At 36.3% G+C, this 22,926-nt stretch overlaps 1 protein-coding gene across 3 annotated transcripts in view; it reads right to left on the minus strand.

Annotated features, from left to right (window-relative positions):
- The window catches only part of GARNL3 (GTPase activating Rap/RanGAP domain like 3), a 214,321-nt gene that overhangs the window by 65,038 nt on the left and 126,357 nt on the right, over nt 1–22,926 (minus strand). For all 3 annotated transcript variants that reach the window (XM_069082702.1, XM_069082703.1, XM_069082701.1), the window contains 4 exons: nt 15,316–15,414; nt 4,071–4,187; nt 2,202–2,377; nt 534–692 (listed from right to left, as the gene is read on the minus strand). In XM_069082702.1, coding sequence (XP_068938803.1) covers nt 534–692; nt 2,202–2,377; nt 4,071–4,187; nt 15,316–15,414 — 551 coding nt within the window. The remainder of the gene's footprint in view (nt 1–533; nt 693–2,201; nt 2,378–4,070; nt 4,188–15,315; nt 15,415–22,926) is intronic.

Raw genomic sequence — 22,926 nt, forward strand, 5'->3', positions numbered from 1 at the left:
ATAGACAGATAATGAACATCCTAATTTGTCAACAGAGTTCTTGCTGATAGTTCAGGCACTGACAGTGGGGTTCTTGGCATAGTTTAGGTTGTGAGATATGTAGTGATCTTCAAATACTCTTTATTACAAGCCCTGAGCTATTGAAATTTACCCAGATTTCAGGACAGATTCCTGTGTATCCTTTCATTACCTTTGGAGTACCTAAGCCCTCCTGGAGTTAGTCAGTCATACATTTCTGAGGCTAAAAGGGAGAAGAACTCCATCTGCTTGCCGCTCTGGAATCCCCATACAGATTCAATTATTGAATTTGGTTATTTTTCATTTCAATTATGTGAACCCTCATTTTCATTTATATTCAGATGGAATAAATGGCCAAAGAAGTTTCAGAAAACCATCAAAAATGATGACATAGATATAACTATAGGTAGATTTTATTTTGAAAATAAAACACAAGTTATCATAACACCCAGTAAGAACACATAATAAATTATGGTCCTCTTTCATTCCTGTTGGTCATGCTACTATGAACTTACCCTGTTGGCATCCACATGGTGCAATCTGAAAGATTCTCCTGTGCTCTCATTCACCAAATCAAACTGATGTCGATATGCCACACAAATCAGATTGTCATTCTCTTCAGTTGGCCCATCCACCAAGGTCATCACCACAGGGGGGTCAGACAAACAGATCTCCTGCACCATCAATAAGGATAAGTTAGAAAATGGTCAGGATAAAGAGAAGCTATCCTGTTACCCTCTCTTATAAGTATGCCATCCTCTCAAGGCTCTTTTATAACACTGGGCTTGCAATGAAAATGGTAATATCTCTAAGCGGTCAGTGACTTTATTAGACTTCCATGTTTCCATAACCTGTTCTCAGGATGCTAGCTACCCAAAGTGTGAAGGGATTACAGATTTTATAAAACTGATTCAGTGTAAAACTGCCATGCCTCATCTCCAGTTAATTTGAAACTGTCCTAATTTGCTATTAGCATAACTTTGTAAACTAAATGCAAAAGCTTCTAACTTTAGCTAAGCAAAAATAAGATAAACTGACTCTTGTACCAATTAATGACATTGTCAAATTCAGTTTCGGGGTTTCAACTTCTACGTAATTTAATGCCACCTAAATTCTAAAGTAGGGGTGGAAAGAGCATCTCAAGAATGAAAAAGAATGGGCAGCCTTAAGGCAATGCGGAATAGTAGGAAAAGTCCTGGGATGGGAGTCAGGAAACCTGGGTCTATTTCAGGGGTGGGGAACCTGCAGCCTTGAGGCCACATGTGGTCTTGGTCCCTGGGTGTGGCCTTTTGATGGAGTCCAAGTTTTACAGAACAAATCCTTTTATTAAAGGGATTTGTTCTGTGAAGTTTGGATTCAGTCTAAGGTACTCACTTGAGGAACAGAGGGCTATATGTGGCCTTGAGGTCATAGGTTCCCCATCTTTGGTCTATTTGAAGCTCTGTGACATTTAGCAAGTCAGAAAACTTTTAACCTGAGACCTCAGAAGTTATCTGAGCCAACCTCCTACCCAGGCAGGCTTCCTTTTACAACAATGGTAACAAACTCCAATAGAAATGGGGGCCACTGAGTCAGATACAACGATCCCTGAGGGCAGCATATCAACACTGTCTATGTTCTGTTGTATTTTTATTTCTTCTGTTAAATATTTTACAATGACATTTTAATCTGGTTCAGGCCACACTCAGTAGTCCTTATGTTTGACATTTCTTCTCTATAGTGTCCCCTCATATACAGAGAAACTAGGGTACAAAGGAAACAGCACCGGCCTGGTCTCAAAGCCTACTTCTGTCACTAATTTCGAATCTGATGCTAGACCTGTTTCCTTACCTGCAAAAGGGTAAAGTTGGACAAAATGAGATTTAAGATTCCTTTTAGCTTTCATGTTCTATAGTTCATTTTGTATGAAATATTTCTGAAAGCTTGAAGGAAACTGAGATAAGGCTGCCAGCCTTTTTCAGGAGGTCAGATGTAATGAGGGAAACATTGCTTTCCATGAATCCGCCAGAGGTGTCTAGAACAACAAGGGAGTTAGTTTTCCCAGGTTGTTCTCCACAACTGAGAATGATCCCTGAACTGGGTTTTATTGGGTAAAAGGAAATGGCCTCCAATATCCAGGATATGACACAGACGGCCTAAATCAAGGTAAAATTATTTTTGCAACAAAAAAGAAGACAACAAACCCTGATGTACTGGAATTCTTCAACAGGTGATTCTGACAATGAGCGTAACAATGGGAGACTGGTTAAACCACTTTGCTTATTGTGTTTTCTTATGATAAGAAGCAGTTTGTTTCGAATTGCAACAATAATCCTCAATTCACTGCTGTGATGAGTGTTAATGGCATACAAATGGCAACCTGTAGAGATAAATAAATTGCAATGAAACCCAAAATTATATCTTATAAGCAACTTTTAGATTCTTGTGAGAAATCAATTTTCTTGTAACTCTCCCAGAAGTTATGAATAAATTAGTTTGTTCATTAAATTAATGTGACCATTGCTTTATAAGCTAAGTTTGGAAAAATTTCCTCACTATTTTTCTCACTTTTTATCTCCACTGTGACCGATAAAGATGTTTAGTACTTTTGTTTCAAATTCTTGCTAGAAGAACATATTCTTCTCACCAGATATTTTTTACTGCCCCCAACATGTTCTTCTAGTTTCTTTTATGCAAAAATCTGGTCACATCATTCTGTTGTTCAAAAATATTTCGTGCTTCCCTATTGCCTACTCTTCAAATTCCTTGTGGAATTCAAAGTTATTCAAGGCTATCCACAACATGCTATCACCCTCCTTTTCCCATACAATTCTCCTCCATGCACCCATGTACTATATATTTTAGCCAAAAAAGATTGCCTTAGGCCTCTTAAGCATACTTCACGCTTTCCCATCTCCCCGATATTCCTCCTATTGCTCCCTAGGCCCTAAATATCCTCCCTTCTCTTCATATGCATTCCTCCCTACTCTTTAAAATGTTTTTTCCTACATGAAGCCTTCTCTGTTTGCTCCCAATGGTAACAACTTTTCCCCTCAGATCTCAGGTAGGATCTTGTTTCAAAACACTTTGGTGAATTTATCATGGGATATTGTGTATTATGGTGTATTTTCCCCCACTGGACAATAAATTACATGGAGGAAGGAACCCTATCTTGTCTAAACATTGTATTTCTACCACCTCCAGCAATGTAGTACACACAAAAGGCACTTAATGTTTGCTTAATAAATGCTGAACATATATGGCCACCACTTTAGTAGAGGCCTTTATCACCTTATACCTGGCCTAATTACAATAGTATGCTGCCTGCTTCATGGCTCTTCCCACTCCAATCCATTCTCCATTCAGCCACTAAAATGATTTTCCTAAAATGCAAGTCCAATCATGTTACCCACTTCTACCCCCTCGACTCCCTCCCCCCAATTCAACAAATCCAGTGGCTCCCTATTGCTTCCAGGATCAAATACAAAATGCTCTGTCTGGCATTCAAAGCCCCTCATAACCTAGCTACTTCCTACCTTTTCGATCTTCTTAACTGAACACATGTTGTTGATCCATGACACTAGACAAACAAACATGACACTCCATCTCTTAGTTCTCGGCATTTTCTCTGGCTGTCCTCCATGTCTGGAACACTCCCTTCTCCACTCTGACTACTGACTTCCTTTAAGGTCCAACTAAAATCCCACCTTTTACAGGATGCCTTCCCCAACCCCTTTTAATTCCAGTGCTTTCCCTTTTTCAATTAGCACCCATTTATCTTGTATGTAGTTTGCTTTACATACATTCTGTTTGCGTGTTAGATTGTAAGCAATGTACAGGCTTTCTTTTGCCTCTTTTTGTAACCCCAGTGCTTAGCACAGTGCCTGGCACACAGCAGGTGCTTAGTAAAGGTTTCTCAAACTGAACTGAATTTTTGTTGCACTGAGATGAAAATAAATTAATCAAAGCCCAAACTTTTAGTCACTTTCATTTTATATAGCACTTACACTGGGGGACGAAATCAACAAAAGAAATCAGCCACTGCTTGAAAACAACAGGAAGAACCAAGTCACCTTTTGTTTTTTCAAGTTTATTTTCTCTACAGTCATACTTGCTCTTCACTACATGCCTTCCCTCCACGTCTTTCCTCACACTGCTTAGCCTGAAGACAAAGAGGCGAGCATCTTTCCCTGTCAAGAGAATAAAGGTGAAGGCACTTAAAACGTAAACAATAAAGTAATAACTGCAATGTTTTCCTGAAATCAATGAACCTTCTGACTAAATACCAGAATGGAGAAACCTTCACATTTCTAACTAAGTGTAAAGGAAAACTATGTGACTTGAGAGGAATCCTGCTGAGAAATTCTGGAGGTCTGTCCAGACACTTCATTTTACAGATATACAAGACTGCTTAGCTGGAAGGGCCAATTCTTAAACCCAGGTCTCCTGGCTTTTAAGCTAGGGTTATCTCCACTATATTATGCTGGCTTTTCTCTGATTCCATGCTTGTCAAGCAAACTTCTGATTTTTAATTTTTTTTTAAGGGAAGAAGGAAACAGTCTCTGGTGTTGATGATAATATAAGCTTTTTAAGGGCAGGCATTGTTTTTGGTTTGTTTTTGTCTCTGTCAGTATCTTGAACATAACAGGAATTTAATAAATGTTTACTGTATTGAATTCTGGATTTATGGGGATGTCAGTTTGCTCTCCACTAAATCAGCTATCTTTAGGAATTTGTCACTTCAAATGACAAAATCACACATTAAATGCACAGAGAAAACCATGAGTTAAATAATGGAGAAACAACTAAAAGACAGACCTCCAAAATTATCTTCCACATGAGAACAAAAGCTATTGTAAAATCATATGCAGTAATAAAGAGGGAATTGTTAAGGCTCTTGGCAAACACTTAATTGTTTCACTGTCCTAGGCAATCTAATTCTTTTTTACAATAGATGCAGTCTCCACCTTTCCCTGCTTGGACCCATCTTTCATTTCAAAGTGATATTTAAAGCCTACACTATATTTCTGTGCCCACGGTGCATTCTTGGTTAAACATAAAGACAACAGGCATGCCAGTTGGGATGCTGGCTTCTGCTCATCTTGTCTTAATAGTTTTCTGTTATGACATATTATTCATAATCCTCTTAAAAAATCTTTGAGATCCAGTCTTAGGGAATGAGCTGCAATATTAGTCTTGGGAAATGCTGTACTCTTACTGTTAAATCCCCATAATATAATGACATACCCACTGTCATACTTCTCTCTGTGTGCCTTTATTCATGCCATCTACAATGGTTTCCTCAACCCCACCTAGATTCACTTTTTAAGTTTTTTCTTCAACAAATCAGAGGGTATCTCTTCCATGAAGCTTAATCTCCATCCCTCTACATAAGTGATTTCTTAAATTTTTCATAGTTCCTTGCTAGGTCTGCCTGTTATTCTATAATTCAATCCCCTTGTCTTACAGTAATTTGTGTATATATCTTTTACTTCATTAGAGTATAGACTTCTTGAAAACAAGGCTTGTGTCATATCTATTTTCGCATCTCCAGTTCCTATGACTGTACCTTGTACATGGCAGGCACTTAATAGATGTATTATGACCTGGGCAGAGGACAGTAAGACTGGCATCTCCTATGTTTTGGACATTATACTTCTGTTAATATAGCTTAAGATTACACTGTCTGTTGTGACTTTCAGGTAATGTGGTTCACCATAATGAGCTTACAATCTACTAGACCCTCAGGTAGTTTTCACATGAACTGCCATTTTGCTGTTTTTCCCCATCTGATACTTTTATGCAGCTGATTTTTTTGAACTGAAGTGAATACTGATGGAACTTAATTGTAGATACTGAATGATTGAGAATATACTTTCAATTATCACATTATACTTCTAACACATCACATTGAGGCATAGATGATAAAAGTGTTATGCTTGAAGTAAGAAGGAATTGTTTTCAAGTCTTGCCTCTGATGCATTAATTGTGTGACCAGGGTCACTGGAACTGCTTTGAACTTATTTCCTCAACTAAAAATGGTGACAATACCTGCATAGAATTGTTTTGGTTCTCAAAAGAGATGGTTTTTGTAAAGTGCTTTGCAAACTTTAGTGTACCATATATGCGTGTGTGTGTATATACATATATATGTGCCAGATAGCATTATTATTGTTACCATCATTATTATTATTTTAGACTGTACTTGTTTATTTTAAGAAAATATTTTGTACTTAGAAAACATCTATGGCTTCACCCTAAGAAATGCTAACAATTTTAACTCATTCTTAATGAACTCTAATGTTAATTTTTCTAACATTTTACAAATCATTAAAGATATAAATATATGTGTATGAATATACACACACACACACACATATATATATATATATATATATACATACACACAGAGAGATGAATATTATCCCTAGTTTATAGATAAGGAAACTAAGATAAGAAGAGACAATGGTCATTGAGATAATGTTACATTAGAGCAATAAACTCTGTTTTCCTGAATAAATACAATCTAGAAATTTTCTAGAATAAACCAATGTCTTCTACACACAAAGCTGCTTCTTTACCTTTTCTCTCTTTCATGATATCATAAGATTTGAAGCTGGAAAGGACCTCAGAGATCTTGCATAAATCCCTTTATTTTAAAATTTTAACTTACTGTTTTCAATGACCAAAAATCTATTTTCTCTCCCTTCTACCTTTCCCAATCCATTAAAAAAAGAGGAAAACAAAATGGTTGTAACAAATAAGCACAGTCAAGCAAAAAAAATTCCCATATCCAAAAAATATCTCTCATTCTGCACCTTGAGTCCAAAATCTCACTTAGGATGTAGGTAGCATGCTTCATCATTGGTCCTCTGGAATCAAGGTTGATCACTGTGTTGATCAGAATTCTTGAGCCTTTCAAAGTTGTCTTTATAATGTTACTGTTCTCTTGGTTCTGCTCACTTCACTCTCCATCAGTTCATAAAAGCTTTCTCAGGTTTCTTTGAAACTTCCTTTCATTATTGCTTGCAGCATAATAGTGTTCTATATTCATATACCATTCATATACTATACTTTATTTTGCCATTCCCCAATTGATGAGTAGACCTTTAATTTCCAGTTCTTTGCCACTAGAAAAAAAAGGTGCTATAAATATTTTTGTATATGAGCCCTGTTGCTCTTTCTTTGATTTCTTTGAGATAAAGGCCTAGTAGAGATATCATGGGGTCAAAGGGTAGTATGCACAGTTCAGTGACTTTATGGGCAGAATTCTAAATCGCTTTCCAGAATGGCTGAATCATTTTCAAAGTTCCACTGGCAGTACATCAATATGCCTATTCTTCCATAGCCTCTCCAACATTTTCATCATTTTCCTTTTTGTTAAACTTTGCCAAGCTGATAAATGAGGTAGAACCTCAGAGTTGCATTTCTCTAATTATTATTAATATGGAACAATTTTAATATGGCTAGAGATAGCTTAAATTTCTTTCTTAGAAAACTGGCTATTCATTCCTTTGACTACTTAACAACTGGGGAATGGCTCTTATTTTTAGAAATTTGAATCAGTTTCTAATATATCTTGGAAATGAGGTCCTTATCAGAGACACTTCCCGCAAATACTTTCCCCCCAGTTACTTTCTTCCCTTTTAATTTCATCTGCACTGATTTTTGTGTGTGGAAAAACCTTAATTTTATATAATCAAAACTGTCCTTTTTATCCTCTGTGATCCTTCTTTGTCCCTTGTCTGGTGATGAAATGTTTCCCTATTTGTAGAGATAATTTCTTCTTTCATTCTCTAATTTATGATGTCATCCTTTGTGTCTGAGTCATGAATTCATTTGGAGCTTATCTTGATATAAGGTGTGAGATGTTGGTTACATACCTAATTTCTACCAGTGTCCTCTGTTTTGTTTCAGCAGTGTTTTTTGAATAGTAATAAGCCCTTGCCCCAGGTGTTGGGGGTCTTTGTGCTTATAAAACTCTAAGAAAATATGTTTGTATGCTGCTTTATATTATGTACCCAATCTTTTCCATCGGTTTACCTCTCTATTTCTTAAGTAATACCAAATATTTTTATATTAACTGCTTTGTAGTTTGAGATCTGGCACTGCTAGGCCCTCCCTGTTTTTTCTGCTTTTTTCTATTATTTCCCTTGAAATTCTTTATTTTTTTTTTTGTTCTTCCTGGATGAATTTTACTAAATTCCCTTTATTTACAGAGGGGAACTTTCTCAAGGTCACACAAGCAATAAGTAGAAATACTGGGATTAATCCTCAGTTTTCTCATTTCAAATCCAGTGTTATACAGGCCTGTATTGGAACCTACATGGACAATGAGACCCTGATAACAGAGGAAAATTAGAGGAAAATTACCATTCCTAATCAGCCCCCGCAATTTGGCGTGGTATCAGGATCCCTGCAACATGTGTAGTCATGTAAAATATTTCCATATTAGTCATGTAAAAGAAAAAAATTAAACTATACTAGTGACAAAATATGTGCTTTAATATTTGGAATTCTAAATTCAATTGCCTAATTGAAAATTTAAAGCAGCATAGGAGCTGAAACATAACAGAGACTGAATTGTGATCTTTGAATCTCACTAAGGAAGTAGTTATTTTTTTCTTTATAAATAATGATTAATTCCTAATTTAAGCTCAGTTTCATTAAGGCAAAGAGGATTCAAGTTATATGAGAGCTCATATGAAGTGACTATAAATAAAATGAGGAGACTGGTTTTCATTTTTGGCCCAAGAGTTTTAATGACACGATGGCCAAAAGAGTAAAACATATATTAAACATATATAAATGTATATATAACACACACAAACCAATGTAAAGTATTCTACAGGATATTATTTAGCTGTAGCATCCATTTAGCTAACAAAATTTTAAAGAAGTGGCTTCTAAATACCTGTTTAAAAGCAGATAATCAGAAACTCATTTAACTTCTTGGAGTCTTAGATTCCTTAACAAAATATCTATGCACAGATAGATATACACATACATAGTATATGTGTATTTCTATAATAAACACACATATATTTATATATTTTTTGGTCCTCACTTGGGATTTCATAGGGTAAGGAGTTACCAGTGAGGAAACTCCTTCAATTAATGCAGGGAAGCTGCAACTCTTTAGTCTTAGACAATTGTTTTGCGCACCAAGAGGTTATATGACTTGTCTAGGGTCACACAGCCAACATACATCAGGGGAAAGACTTGGGCTTAGCTGTATTCTGACTGAGGCCATCCTCTATATGGCTCTTTAGTCATTGTCATCTATCTTTTGACTCAATTTTAGGTTGCAATAATATAAGTCTAATGTCCGGGAAAAAAAAGGAGGTGATTTGCAGATAGTTTTCTGGCCTAGTTGGATCGCTTTTGGAGTAATGCCCAGTCCTATGTAAGTGATGGGGGGGATGGGATCTGAACCCCTAAACGGAGAAGGCCCTGAACTTTCCCTCAAATTTCAGGAACCCAGTCCCAGATGTTTGCCTGAGGCAGCTGGTTCACCACAGCCCACCTTGATTACTTAATTAGCTTAACTGGCCATTCCTTAATCCCAATCCAGATCTTCCCACAAGTATAAAAAGTACCAATCTTACTCCCATTAAACTGTGTAGATTCTCAGAATCTTGCCTGCTGGTGTGTAATAAAACCTCACTACTCTGACTGAAAGAAGGGCTTGAGTGGTCGAATTCTTTGGAGTCAGACCCACCCTGTAACCTTGCATTTTGGGGTTCCTAGCAACCCAAACTGCAACATAAGGATGGTGTCATGAGTATAAAACTCAACCTGAGGTTGGCATGGCAGGATAGGGATAACAAAAACGTTTCTTTTAGCTATGCTGGGGAAAGAGGGGGATCAAAGAAGGGAGAGGACTGATGTTTTGGGACAATGGGATGATGATAATTAGACACAGATAGAAAACATGGATGCTCAATTCTTATTTTCCTTCTGTTTTCTTTGCCAAGGAAGATAATCTTTGGACTGGAAAGGTCAGAGCAAATATGGCTGATATGGAGGTGATAGCTAAAATAAAAAAGGCCCTTATTCAAACATCCTTGTTTAAATCATCTAGTCTAGAGGAGCTACATCCTTGGGCAATAGTAATAAAAATAATGACTGACATTCATTTAGTGCTTCTGGGTTTGCTAAGTGATTTTCATGTATTATTTCACTTAAGCTTTACAGGAGTCACATGAGCCAGGTTCTATAGTTATTATCTTTCTAAGAACTGCATTTGATCTCACAGGCCAATAATGCTAATTAAAAACGAGTCATTTAACAAGCCCTTTGAGATTTGAAAAGCATTTTATATACATTAATTTCTTTGATCCTCACAAAAGAATCAGCAGTGTGCTTTTTAATGGAGGGTATGATTCTTGCTGAGGAATAGGCAGGAAGCAGTCCTGCTAGAGAGTATGCAAGAACAGTTTTCAAAAGAAGGAGTACAAATGTCCAACAACTAGATGAAAAAGTGTTTTAAATCACTAACAATATGAGAAAGGCAAATTAAAGCAGTTTCAGTAAAACTGATAACTATGGAAGTTGTTGAGGAGAGAGTAGGTGGTAAGAAAGCATCGGAGTTGGATACAGATACCTTTTCCAAAAACTTTTGCAATGATGAAAGCTCACCTATCCTAGTTCTTGCTCTCTTTCCTGGCTTCCTTTATTCATTAGCTACTTTTCTGACTATTGTTTTCCTAGTTCCTCTTTCTCCTCTTACTTCCTAAGTATCAGCATTTCTCCAGCCTGCTGCTTTCAGTTCTGTTCTCTTTATTCCTACATACATGCTCTTGAGGAATTACCCTTGGGTCATAGTTCCAACTATCCTTTCTCTGCAGCTGACTTCCAAGTCTTAGCTCTACATTCTCTCCTAGGTTCCAGGACTGCATTTCCAACTTGCTTCTTGAGATCTACACTTGAATATTTTATTTTAATGGCATTATTCCAGTCATCCAGGCATAAATGCTCAGTCCCCCATGAATCCTGCCCACTATCAATGTCTTTTAAGTTGCCAAGTTCTAGCGATTCCTTTTTTCCCACATCACTTGCCTGGCATTGGAGAAAACAGTAAGAGAAAATGAATGGGTAATTGTCCTTAGCTTCTGTCCTTCCAGTTCTCTGAAGGATTGGCTGCTTCATGGGTCTTGCTATTGACTGCTTTGTCAACCAGTCCAGTGGGGCATACTTTACTTCTCTCTGCTGTTGTTATTCACTTTGTTAATTGATGAATTCTCTGATTTCTTCTTTCAATTCTTTTTCAAGGTCTATTGGATTAGCATTAATTGTCATACCTATTTTCAGATCTAGGAGCTGTTTTAAAATATCACTTGCCGTGTTGACAGGGGAGTTTGTATCATCTGATTTCCTTGTTAACTGACCTGAAATAGCTCTTTGATCTTGATGGAAAGGACTTTAATTTATCCCAATTATACTTATAATGCTGGCTCTTGGTTTGGGAGATTTACCATTGTCACCATTACTATCTGATATAGTGCTAGAAATGGTAACAACAGCAATAAGAAATTAAAAGAATAAGCACAAGCAAACAAGAAAGAATGTTATAACTTTTTGCAGAATCCCAGAGAGTCAACTAAAGATTACCTGAAACAATAACTAGCAAAGCTGCAGCAAATAAAAGAAATCATCAGCATTTCTGTATATTGTGAAAACTGAAAACAGGAAGAAACAGGGAAATTCCATAAAATAAAGATAGGATATATAAAATATGTACATGGAGTCTATTTACTGAGCTATAAGGAACTATATGAATACAACTACAAAACACTGTTTATAGAAGTAAAGAGAAATATTAATTGTTTATGTGTAGGTTGAATCAATATAATAAAAATGAAAAGCCTACCTAAATTGATTTATTTGTTCAGTGCCACACCAATTAAACTACTACTACTAATTTCATTTGGAGAAATAAAAGGTAAAGAACCTCAAAGGAAATGCTGAAAAATAAAAGAGAAGGAAGGGGGACTAGCAGTAACAGATTTCAAACTATCCACTAGAAAATAGCAATTATCAAAATGATTCTGTGTTGGTTAAAAAGTAGGGAAATTGATCAGAGGGATAATAAGGTACACAACATACTGAAGTAAATGAAGAATGATTCTAAGGAACTGATGATGAAAATGCTACTCACCTCTTGACAGAGAAGTGATGGATTCAGGGTACAGAATGACACGTTTTTGGATATGGCCAATATAGGAATTTATTTTGCTTAACTATACATATTTTTATAAGGGGTTTCTTTTTCTAAGTGTGTATATGTGGGTAAAACTGGAGGGAGAATAACATCTAATTATATAAGAAAAACTTAAGTAGTTTTCCACTGCTGAATGAATTCAGTTTAGACTTTTTAAACTGGCATTCATATCCCTCTATGATCTGGCCCTGACTTACCTTTCTAGTCACATCTTCCATTATTACTCTACACATACACTCTGGGAAAAATGAACTACTCAGTATTTCCTATACATGATTCGCCCTTTCTTATCTCTATGTCTTGGCTCCTGATATATCCTCCTGTTGGAACAGCTTTCTGTTTATAAGATCATAGGTTTTAGAGCTGGGACTCTTAAAGATCATACAATCAATCAATCTATTAAACACCTTACTATGTGCCAGGTAATTGTGTCAGGTGCCTGAGATTCAAAGAAAAAAAATTAAAGAGTTCTTGCCTTTGAGGAGCTCACATTCTGTATGTAAATAAATATTTACTAAAAATCCAAGGTAATATTTTGGGGGTGGGAAGGGCACTAATAGCTGGGGTATTAATAAAGCTAAGGCTAGAGGAGAGTTTAGGGGTCAGCTAAGATCTATCTCCCCAGTCTCTTTATGTCTGAGTCTACTAATCAGAATCCTTGCTCTGGGGGTGTATTGACTGGTGGTTGCTGCCTTGCTCCATGCCCTGGAGTACTTGAATTTTACTTCCCCTTCCTCCCCAATTCTCCTCCCTCCCTTGGGGCCCAGATATCTTGATTTCTGGTGCTGCCTCATACCCACTACATCTAAGGACCTTCTCCCTGCCAGTTATTGCATTGCCTCTTTTACCTTTGCTTGTAGAAATGACATCTTTATAAAGCACTAAGGCCTTGGTTATGTTATAAGCTATTAAGAAATGCTGATATGACAATCTCTAAAGTCCTTAGTCTCACATAAATCAAAGTCATAATCAGTCTTCTTTGAATAGAACACTTAAATCAATACCTTTTTCAGGAGGGCTTCCTCAATCACCAGCCTTCCTGAAAAAGGTATAGAAATTGATTAAATCTTCTATTCAAGTATTTTCTGGATGTTCAGTTAGAAGTGATCTTTATTTGCTCTGAACAGCAACATCTTTTAGTATATACCATTCTTATGGTATGTACAACATGCTATTTTGTATAGCATAATGCCTGCATATAGTAGGCATATAATAAATGTTTTTTATTAATTGGTAATATAGCAATTACTTATATAGATCTTACTTATTTTTACTTAATTACAGACTACTTTAGGGCAGGGACTATCTCTTTCTCTTTTTCTATCTCCCTTACTTCCCTTGGACCTAAAATCTGATCCTATAAGAAGGAAGAAAGGAAAGAAAGAAGGAAGGATTCATTGTCAGAGACTGGATTCATACCCAAGTCTTTACTCTAATCTAGTTCTCTTTCCATGGAACCATACTGCCTCCCTCTCAAGGTAGCAAAATTTGTTTTTTATTCTATTTAAAATTCTACTTAAAAAAATAAAAATAAAATTTAAAATTTATTCTATTTAAAATTGTTTATTTTCAATTCTGAATTCTCTCTTTTGAGGTGGATAGCATTTTTCATCACAAATCCTTTGGAATTGTCATGGATCACCATGTTGATCAGAGCAGCTAAGTCTTCTTTCACAGTTAATCATCACTGCAATATTGCTGTCACTGTGTACAATGTTCTCCTAGTTCCTCTCACTTCATTTTATATCAGTTCATTCACAGGTTTTTTTCTGAAACCTCTTCATCATTTCTTATAGCACAATAGTATTTCATCACATTCATACACCACAACTTGTTCAGCCATTCCCCAGTTAATGGGAATCCTCTCATTTTCACATTCTTTGCCATTACAATAATACCTGCTATAAATATTTTTGTACATATAAGTCTTTTCCTTTTTCTTTGATCTTTCAGTAATATAGGAGCTGTATTGCTGGGTCAAAGGATATGTGTAGTTTTTTACCTCTTTGGGAATAGTTCCAAATTGTTCTCCAGAATGGTTGGACCAGTTTACAACTCTAGCAACAATGCATTACTCTCCCTATTTTTCCACATCCCCTCTAGCAATTATCATTTTGCTTTTCTGTCATATTAGCCGATCTGATGGGTGTGAGGTGGTACCTCAGAATTGTTTTAATTTGCATTTGTCTAATCAATAGTGATTTAGAGAATTTTTAATCTGACTATAGAAAGCTTTGATGTATTCATCTGTTCATATTCCTTTGACCATTTTATCAATTGGGGAATGGCCCTTATTTTTATAAAGTTGGTTCAGTTCCCTAAATATTTGAGAAATGAGACCTTTGTCAAAAGAACTTGCTGTAAACTTTTTTTCCCAGTTTCCTTCTAATTTTTAGGTGAATTGGTTTTGTTTGTTAACAAACATGAATGCAATCAAACTTAACCATTTTTACTTCCCATGATCTTTGCTATTGCTTATTTGATCATGGACTCCTCCTTTATCCATAGATCTGATAAGTAATTTTTTTCATGTTCCCCAATTTGCTTACAGTATCTTTCATGTCTAAATAATGTACTCATTTTGAGTTTATCTTGGTATACAGTATGAGATGTTGGTTTAAGATGGTGAAATTTACTTTTTTCCTTTGAGTTTCACAGAGATATGCCATTTCAGTATGTACTGCTTCTTTGCCTAAAATACTAGGGCTTGTGGAAGGAAGGGAGAGAGGAAGGAAGGCAGTAAGGGAAAGAGGGAAGGAAGGGCTGGAGAGAGGAAAAGAAGGAAGGGAAAGAAGGGAAAGAGGGAGGAAGTAATGAAGGGAAGGAGGAAAGGAAGGAAAGGAAAAAAGAGAAGGGAGAAAAGAAGGAAGGGAAAGAAGTAAGGAAAAGAGGGAGGAAGGAGGGAAAGAAAGAAGAAAGGAAGGCAAGACGCATAAATTACAACAATAATTAGATAATAATTAGATAACACTTGCATTTTAGGTCAGTACTTCTCTGTACTAAATGGTATTCAGCAGGTATTAGCTTTAATTTAAATCTTAGAAAAAGATCTGTTTCATTTTTCTCTATAATAAAGAATTAATAAGGAATACTACCTTTGTCTGCTCTGGTAATTAGTAGGTCCAAAGATTCAAGTACATGTATCTGCTTCACTTGCAGAGTTTTGTCAAATATTGGTACTATTGGCTGGCCATCTGAAAAAGAAAACAGTTCATTCAATCCTATAAACATGGATTAGGTTTGTTAAATATTCTACAATGTGTTTGCAGCTTATTTTAATGTTACTTGTCTTTATAGTCAAGGAAAGAGATGAGTTTCTCTTGCCAGAGCTTCAAGTCTGTACAGTGAGACCACTGCTCTGCTCTCATTTCAGATGGAAGATAGGTGCTTCCTTCCCCGAGGGGTCCATCAATGCACAGTGAGCTATACTAGCAGTTAGATATGGACAATTAATGTTTTCTCACAGCTAATCAAAGAGAAAGTAATGTCTACCAAATCAAGAAGTCAAATCTGGTCCTCCTTATATCAAAGGTCTGAAAATGAAGGGAAAAAAAGCAAGGCAAGATGGTCCTTTTAGAATTTTCCTTTTTTTTTAAATAAAAAATACAATACAATAAGATTTTGTATAACATCATTAATTGATTCTGTGAAAACATGAGTTTAGATGAAATAATGTTATGGGGGTGGCAATTAGTTCTATATGGAAATTAATGCCATGGGGGTTCAAGTGCTAGCTCAGATCACCAACTGTCTGGTTTGAGTCTCATGAACCAGGTTGAATAACATTATAGTGGAGTTGGTCATAATGTTTTAGTAACATTTTATTGTAAATCCCTCTCTCCAATGTCTTATCACAGAATGGAGGTAGCTTTGAGTTCACCAAGGCAACGTCAATGGATTGCAAACTCTGTTAGGGACAACCAAACTAGAAAGATTTTAAGCAGGAAACTGAGGGCTGGGGAGAGGAAGGGATTTTTACAAGGTTAATCAAAAAGGAGACAGTCAAGCTGCACTACATTAGTCAGGGGCAGAGATAGGTTGGATACCTATTTCTGCTCTGAATCTAGTACTCTTTCTGTGATACCATACTGCCTCCCTCTCAAGGAGGTAACCTTTTTTTTCCCTTGCATTTCACACAGATGCACCATTCCAACATATACTACTTTTGTATCTCAACTACTCTGTCTCCGAATTCTAAATATTTCACTCTATTCAGGAACAATAAACATTCTTTTTTTGTACAAAAAAAAAACAAACCCCAAAATAAAAACAAACAAAAAAACATCAATTACAATGAGCAAGTAACAGAAAATGCAAGTTAACAAAATGTTTAGGAAGAATATAGATATTGGCTGCCTTAAGGGCTGAGTCTAATGAATAAAGTTTAGTAGGGATAACTGAAAAGTCCTTCACTTGTATTTTTAAAAATCAGTTGTTCAATATGGGGAAGTAGGTATAGAGAGAAATTTCTGAAAAAAGGGCTAGAGCTTTTCATGATCTGTAAGCTCAATGTAAGTCAAGAGAATGACATGGGAACCCCAAAACAAATTGTTTTTTCCTTTTGGTTGGTACTTGTGATGTGGATGGGGATCTGTTAATGAGTCCTACCTTCTACCAGCCTTCTACCAGGGCTGAAAGTGGTAATCTTAGAGAGTGGCCTGTGAGAGATGGAAAGACTTGTCTAGAGTCACATTCCAAAGGTGTTTTATTTGTCTCACACTTAGCTGGTATGTGTCAAAAGGATGAATTTAAACCAGGTCTCCCTGACTTTAAGGCCAGCTCTGCCTCTAATGTGATCTAGACTGCATTAATAAAAGCATCATATCTAGAAGAAGGGGCCCTAGTAAATCACATTTGAAATACTGTGCTTAATTCTAAATACTACATTTTAGGAAGGATATTGACAAGGTGGAGCAGGTCCAGAAGAGGGCAACAGAATGAACACATTTTGGGGTACAAGATAGCTATCTTTAAGTATCTGAAGGACTGTTGTGTCACAGAGACAGCAGATTTGTTTTGCTTGGCCCTACAGGGCAGAAATGGGAACTGGGAAGAGGCAGACTTCAGCACTGTATTCTTAAACTGTGGGTCATGAGCCCATACAGACTGTGCCCCACAATTTAAGAAGTGCTAAAGGGGTTGCTGTGGAAAAAGTTTAAGAAACCATGGATAGAACATCTTGAGATGTTCCCAAAGTAGAATGTATTTTCTGGGGAGAAGCTCAGACTAGATGATGACTTATCAGGGATATTGCAGAGGGGATTTCTGCTCAGGTGTAGGTATGCCTAAATAATCTCCGAATTCCCTTCCAACTCTGAGATTGTATGATTCTTTGCCCACACTTATTGCACTCAGGATTTCCTTTAGAGTATTTGCTGCTGTTATAAGTGTCTATTAATTGGGTGTGTTCTCCACCAATGCATAGAGAGGAGGGATTATTAAATCAATTTCATAAGGAAGAAAATTTGTCGTAACCTTAAATGAGATCTAGAACACTGTAAACATTCCACATAAAATTTACTTTTTTGCCATCATATTTTCACTTTTCCATATTTTCTACTTCCTTCCTTCCTCTCTCCTTCCCTTCCTTTGAAACTTCCTTTTCTCATTCTCTTTCCTTGACACATTCATTGATACATTCAAAATTTTCATTAAAAGACTGCTGTTTATTCCTATTTAGAAAAGTTAGGAATATTTCTGAGAGTGGGACAGAGATGAAGCTGTTAGAATCATGAAAAATACCTCCACCTTCCATTACCATATAATTTTAGAACATTTGTAGCAGTCCTACTGAGATCTGGTCATGCCTTCTTAGTTCCGACTAGTCTCTGAACTTTTCTAAGTTACAATTATTAGGTGGAATATTATGAAACTGATTGTAGTCCATTAGTGTTTCTGCTTCTGCCAGTCATTACCCTCTCACAAGATAAGGAATTTCTCAGAGATCACTTGAGACATCTCCTTTGGAGCATCTTTCTGAAAGAAAGGTGTGATCTCAGGAGTCTGCAGTATGTTTACTCTCTTATTGGAACAGTGTGTTACTGGAGTTCAGTTAATGTCTTCTATTAACTGGCTTGGCTGAACCATTACATCATTACTTTGTAGAGAATTTTAGTGCACAAGACATTGTGTTTCCATCTTTTGTATAATCATAGGGTGAATAAGAAAAAAATCTCTAAAGAAATTTTATATAACAATTTATATTGATCATGAAATAACAAAAGGCATGCATGTATAGCGAGCATGTACTCTATACTGAAAATCTTTTTTCATGTGGTTAAAAACTATATATGGAAATGGATGAAAAAGTTAAGTTTATGGGAAAAATGAACCAGGCTATCATGATCACATAGGATGATATCTTTCAGCTATCTATTTCATGAATACATAAATTTCAGAATATGTTTTTCTATTAAATAAGAAAAAGAAGGAATGGTTGTGTCATATTTAATCAGATTTTAGACTTCCCTGGAAGTAGTTTTTGCCGCTCATGAACTGCAATGATTTTGGGCAAAAATGGTTTTGTGGCAAATAGACTATATCAGGTGTGTAAATCTGTTAATGAAACTGGTAGAAATGGAACAGTGAAGTATGGAACTTGTTCAAAATAATATCGGTAGATTCATGGGCTGAAACAATTTGTATGATAAAAAGAAGCAAAAAACGATGAAGGAATTATAAGATAATACAAGCCAAAAGCACATCATTGAGATTCATCCTGCTTTGTTGCTGCTGGATGTGAAAGAACAGGAAAGCATGATTTTGTAGCAGGCATGTGAAGAGAGTAAGAATGCCTATATTTATGCTTTGGTCTATGCATTTAGACAACTATTTAGCAAAGCCCTCTAATTCAGAAGAACGTAATTTTTTCTTGGCAAGTCATGATAATTCTTAGATTTGTAAGACACAAGTCTCTAATTCTAGTTACATAATGAAGATATAAGAAGCAACAAATGATATTTAGGGGGCTGTGAGTGTGGGAATGAAAGACAAATTTAATTTACATATCCGATCAGAAGAGACTTATTAAAGGTTTTCTTTGATTGAACTATAGGCTAAAACTCAGAAGCAATTCAAATACATGTATAAATTATTTAATGTGAAGGAAACCAGGTACAATTTGCCAATACTTTTCTTCAGGAAAGTAGAGTAATATCATAAATGAAAGCATTTTTGCCACTAGTTCAACATAAATTACTTGTCCTGGAATGATGGTTATTTTCAAGTTTGTTTTAAGGGACTTTTACAATCACCAATGTGGCTTCAGTTGATTCAATATTTTACACATGGAGTGTACAGACATAAAACTGTGTCTGGAAGAACAAAGGTCTAGGGGTAGCTCTGCTACTTACTAGTTATGATTCAAGACAGACTGTTTAATCTCTTTGAACCTTCAGAGGGTGGGGCTCTACTTCTAGCTCTGCCACTTACTAGTTATGACCCTGGGCAGATTGTTTAATCTCTTTGGGCCTCAGTTTCCTCATCAGCAAAATGAAGAAGTTAGACTACATGATGTCGATAGTCTCCCATTCCAAAATTCTATGATCCTATTAATCTGAACAAAAAAAGAAATATAGGGATTTTTATTATTTTCTCCTAAATTAATCAGGATTCAAATACTGCAATCACTTTGTATTTTCTAAAATTAACGAAATGAAAATTCATAAATTCTCAGTACTTCAGCATTTGGAAACAGATATACAATTAAAATAGATACTAAAATTTAACTTATTTTAAGTAAAGATAGAACTATATTAGTCCTATAAAGCATCTTCACATATTATAAATCACAGCCTTCACATATGTGATAATGTACATAATACCCTATTATAACATAGAAAACCTATAATGCGGGTGTTATCACTGTCCCCTGACCACAATGTTTTAGGAGGTTTCTACTGAAGTTAAAGTATGATCATTAGTTGCACGTATGTGACCTAACTGCAACATTTTTTTTTAAAGCAATCGGGGTTAAGTAACTTGCTCAAGGTTACATGGCCAGGTGTTTCTGGGTGGGTGCTAAGTGTCTGAGCCTGAGATTTGATCCTAACTGCAACATTTTGAAGTCGTCATTATAATTTTGAGTACATGGACTCAATAGCAAATGGCAGTGTGGTATTATGGAAAGAATGTCACATTTAAAAGTTCATACACTGGCTCCAACATTTATTTGTTGTGTGACCCTTGAAGAAACTTCGCTTCTCTGGGTATCAATTTCTTCATCTGTTAATCTTTGTACTTAATCTTTGTACTACCTATATATTTTGTAAATCTTGACAAGATATAGGAAACCATTACCATTAACAAATATTCCCACTAAATGTTGGCCATATATTAGAAACAAAAACTACTCCAAAACTAGATTTTTAAGAGGTATACCCTTCTTCAGGGTTTTAAGTTTTGGGATAAAATAAAACTGTGGATTCTGGAAAAAAATCCCTTTTAAGATTTACATTTTTTTCGGAAGAAAATATGATCAATCAAATTTTGTTTTCTGGCACAAACTTTTTGTCAAAAAGTCCCTCTCTCTAAAAGTATTTGCCTTTGTCTATCAACTATTGGTCAGGGATATATCATTGTAGTTGACAGGCTTAATGGCAGATCATGCTTCTTTGCCACCAGGCTATGCCTAAGGAAACAGTCCATCTTATATCATGTATGGGAAGAGGTGAACTCATGCTCTTGATGTCAATCTCTCTGCAGCTTTAATTGTAGGGAAATGCCCTGGATTGAAAAAAGGGTAGAGACTAACAAACTACTAACTAACTACATTATACCATATAAGGCAATGTTATACCTCCCTGTCACACATAGGAGTATAGTACAAACATTAAATGTTTTTCTTTAAGTACTCTTGCTCTGTTGCAAACCTGCTTATTTCCATAATTCTCATGAATGAGGCTTCTAAGATTCTGCATCCTTCTTTCAGAAACATAATATTATTCAGGATATGGGAAGTTATACAAAAATTTAGAGAAGGGTAGGGCAGTGATTTTATGATTTAATGTATCGGTTGGTTTCAGATAAAATCTCTGAAGCTATCCATGTGGTGACTGAAGAGCTCTACCCACAGATTTCTTTTTGTGTGTGTGGACCTGTGATTTAATTGGTATAGTGAACTCTCAGTGAGGAAATTCCCTCTATGGAAGCAGCTTAATAGCTATAGCTCAATTTATGGTCTTAGAGGGATGTCTGGGGGTCATCAAGAAGTTAAATAACTTGCCCAGGGTTAGTTATATAGTACGCATCTCAGGCAAGCCTTGAACTCAAGCAGGCATTCCTAGACTTTTTAACTATACATTATGCCTCTAAAATTCAGAACATCTAGGCCCTCTTCTGCTGTTGGTGAATTCCTCCTGATGTCTCACTTTGTATTTGTGTCTGTGTGGGCCTAAACTGGCTAATCTTCATTTCTTTCCCAGCTGTGCTATAGACTTTCCACACTTAGCAGCATGTCCCCTCCACCCCATGTGGGTACCTCCTTCTCTTTCTGGCTGCCTTTTGTGTACTTTCTACCCCTAATGGGATATAAACTCCTTGAGGGCATTTTTCCTTTTATTTGTGTCCCTAGTCCTTAGTAAAGCACATAGTGTTTAATGAATGCTTCTTGCCTTTTCTGTCCATTATCCTATTTGATGATACCTCACTAAAAATAGTCCTTTCTGAGTAATCAGATATTTGATGTATAGTTGGTTCCCTTTTCAAAATATTTGGTATCTGCGGGGGTGGTAGGAGTAGAGGGCATAGAGAACTGAGGATTGGGAGAATTATGGTTCTCATACCAAACTCAGCTGGCAACTAATACAGGCTGTTGATATCTTAGATGTTATTTTAGAAGATTAGGGAGCTTGTAAACAACTGAGGAATGTTTTCTGGAGTGAAAGACTCCTGCCTAAGCCTAGAACTAGGGTCCCCTCTGGAAGCTGGAGGATTATGGGAAATTTGCTCTTTAGGCAAGATATAGTGTGGCTAGATGCGACTGGCACAGGACAGCTCAGATGGTGTGCCCTCATCAGAGAAGGTGCTATGCTCTAGGAGCCAAGCAGAATTAAAATAGCTCAAAAGAAACTCAAGATGTGCAAATTTAGAGAATGCACCCCAAATGTTCACATGGACAATTTGTACCTGACCTGTGGTAGAACATTCCGAGCCTATACTGGTCTGGTCAGCAATGGTCAAACACACTGAAACTTGACTCTAGCACAGTGATGTCATTTTGGTGCTCTTTGACAATGGAGGACAACAACCAGAGTGGCAAGATGTAGGCAGGAAGAGTGATGAGAGGGAATGGTTTCAATGAGTGGATAAGCATGAAAGGGATTCCCTTTGAGCAGTGGTACCAAACTCAAAGAGAAACAGGGGCCACTTACACAGGGCATAAGGATCTCTATGGCTGTAGAAGGGCTTAGAAAACCACATATTAATATTATCTAAGTTCTACTATATTTTTATTTATTCTTTTAAATATTTCCCAATTACATTTTAATCTAGTTCTGTTGGCTGTGTGTTTGACCCTTCTTCCTAAGAGCAGTAACTACAGTCTTCTGTCAAACAAAAACAACTAGAGATTTTTCCCTTCTTTGCTGACAAAGTGATAGTTTGTCCTTCACTCTTGAAGAGGACCATGACATCAGGGAGAGGACATCGTGACTTTCTGCTGCCTTTGATTTGAGTGAGGGAGGGCTGTGCAAAGTCACCAGTCTCAT

This window comes from Petaurus breviceps, unplaced genomic scaffold, assembly GCF_028583685.1.
Source record: "Petaurus breviceps papuanus isolate PSGF00001 unplaced genomic scaffold, PetGlider_PUasm1.0 171, whole genome shotgun sequence".
NCBI lineage: Eukaryota > Metazoa > Chordata > Mammalia > Diprotodontia > Petauridae > Petaurus > Petaurus breviceps.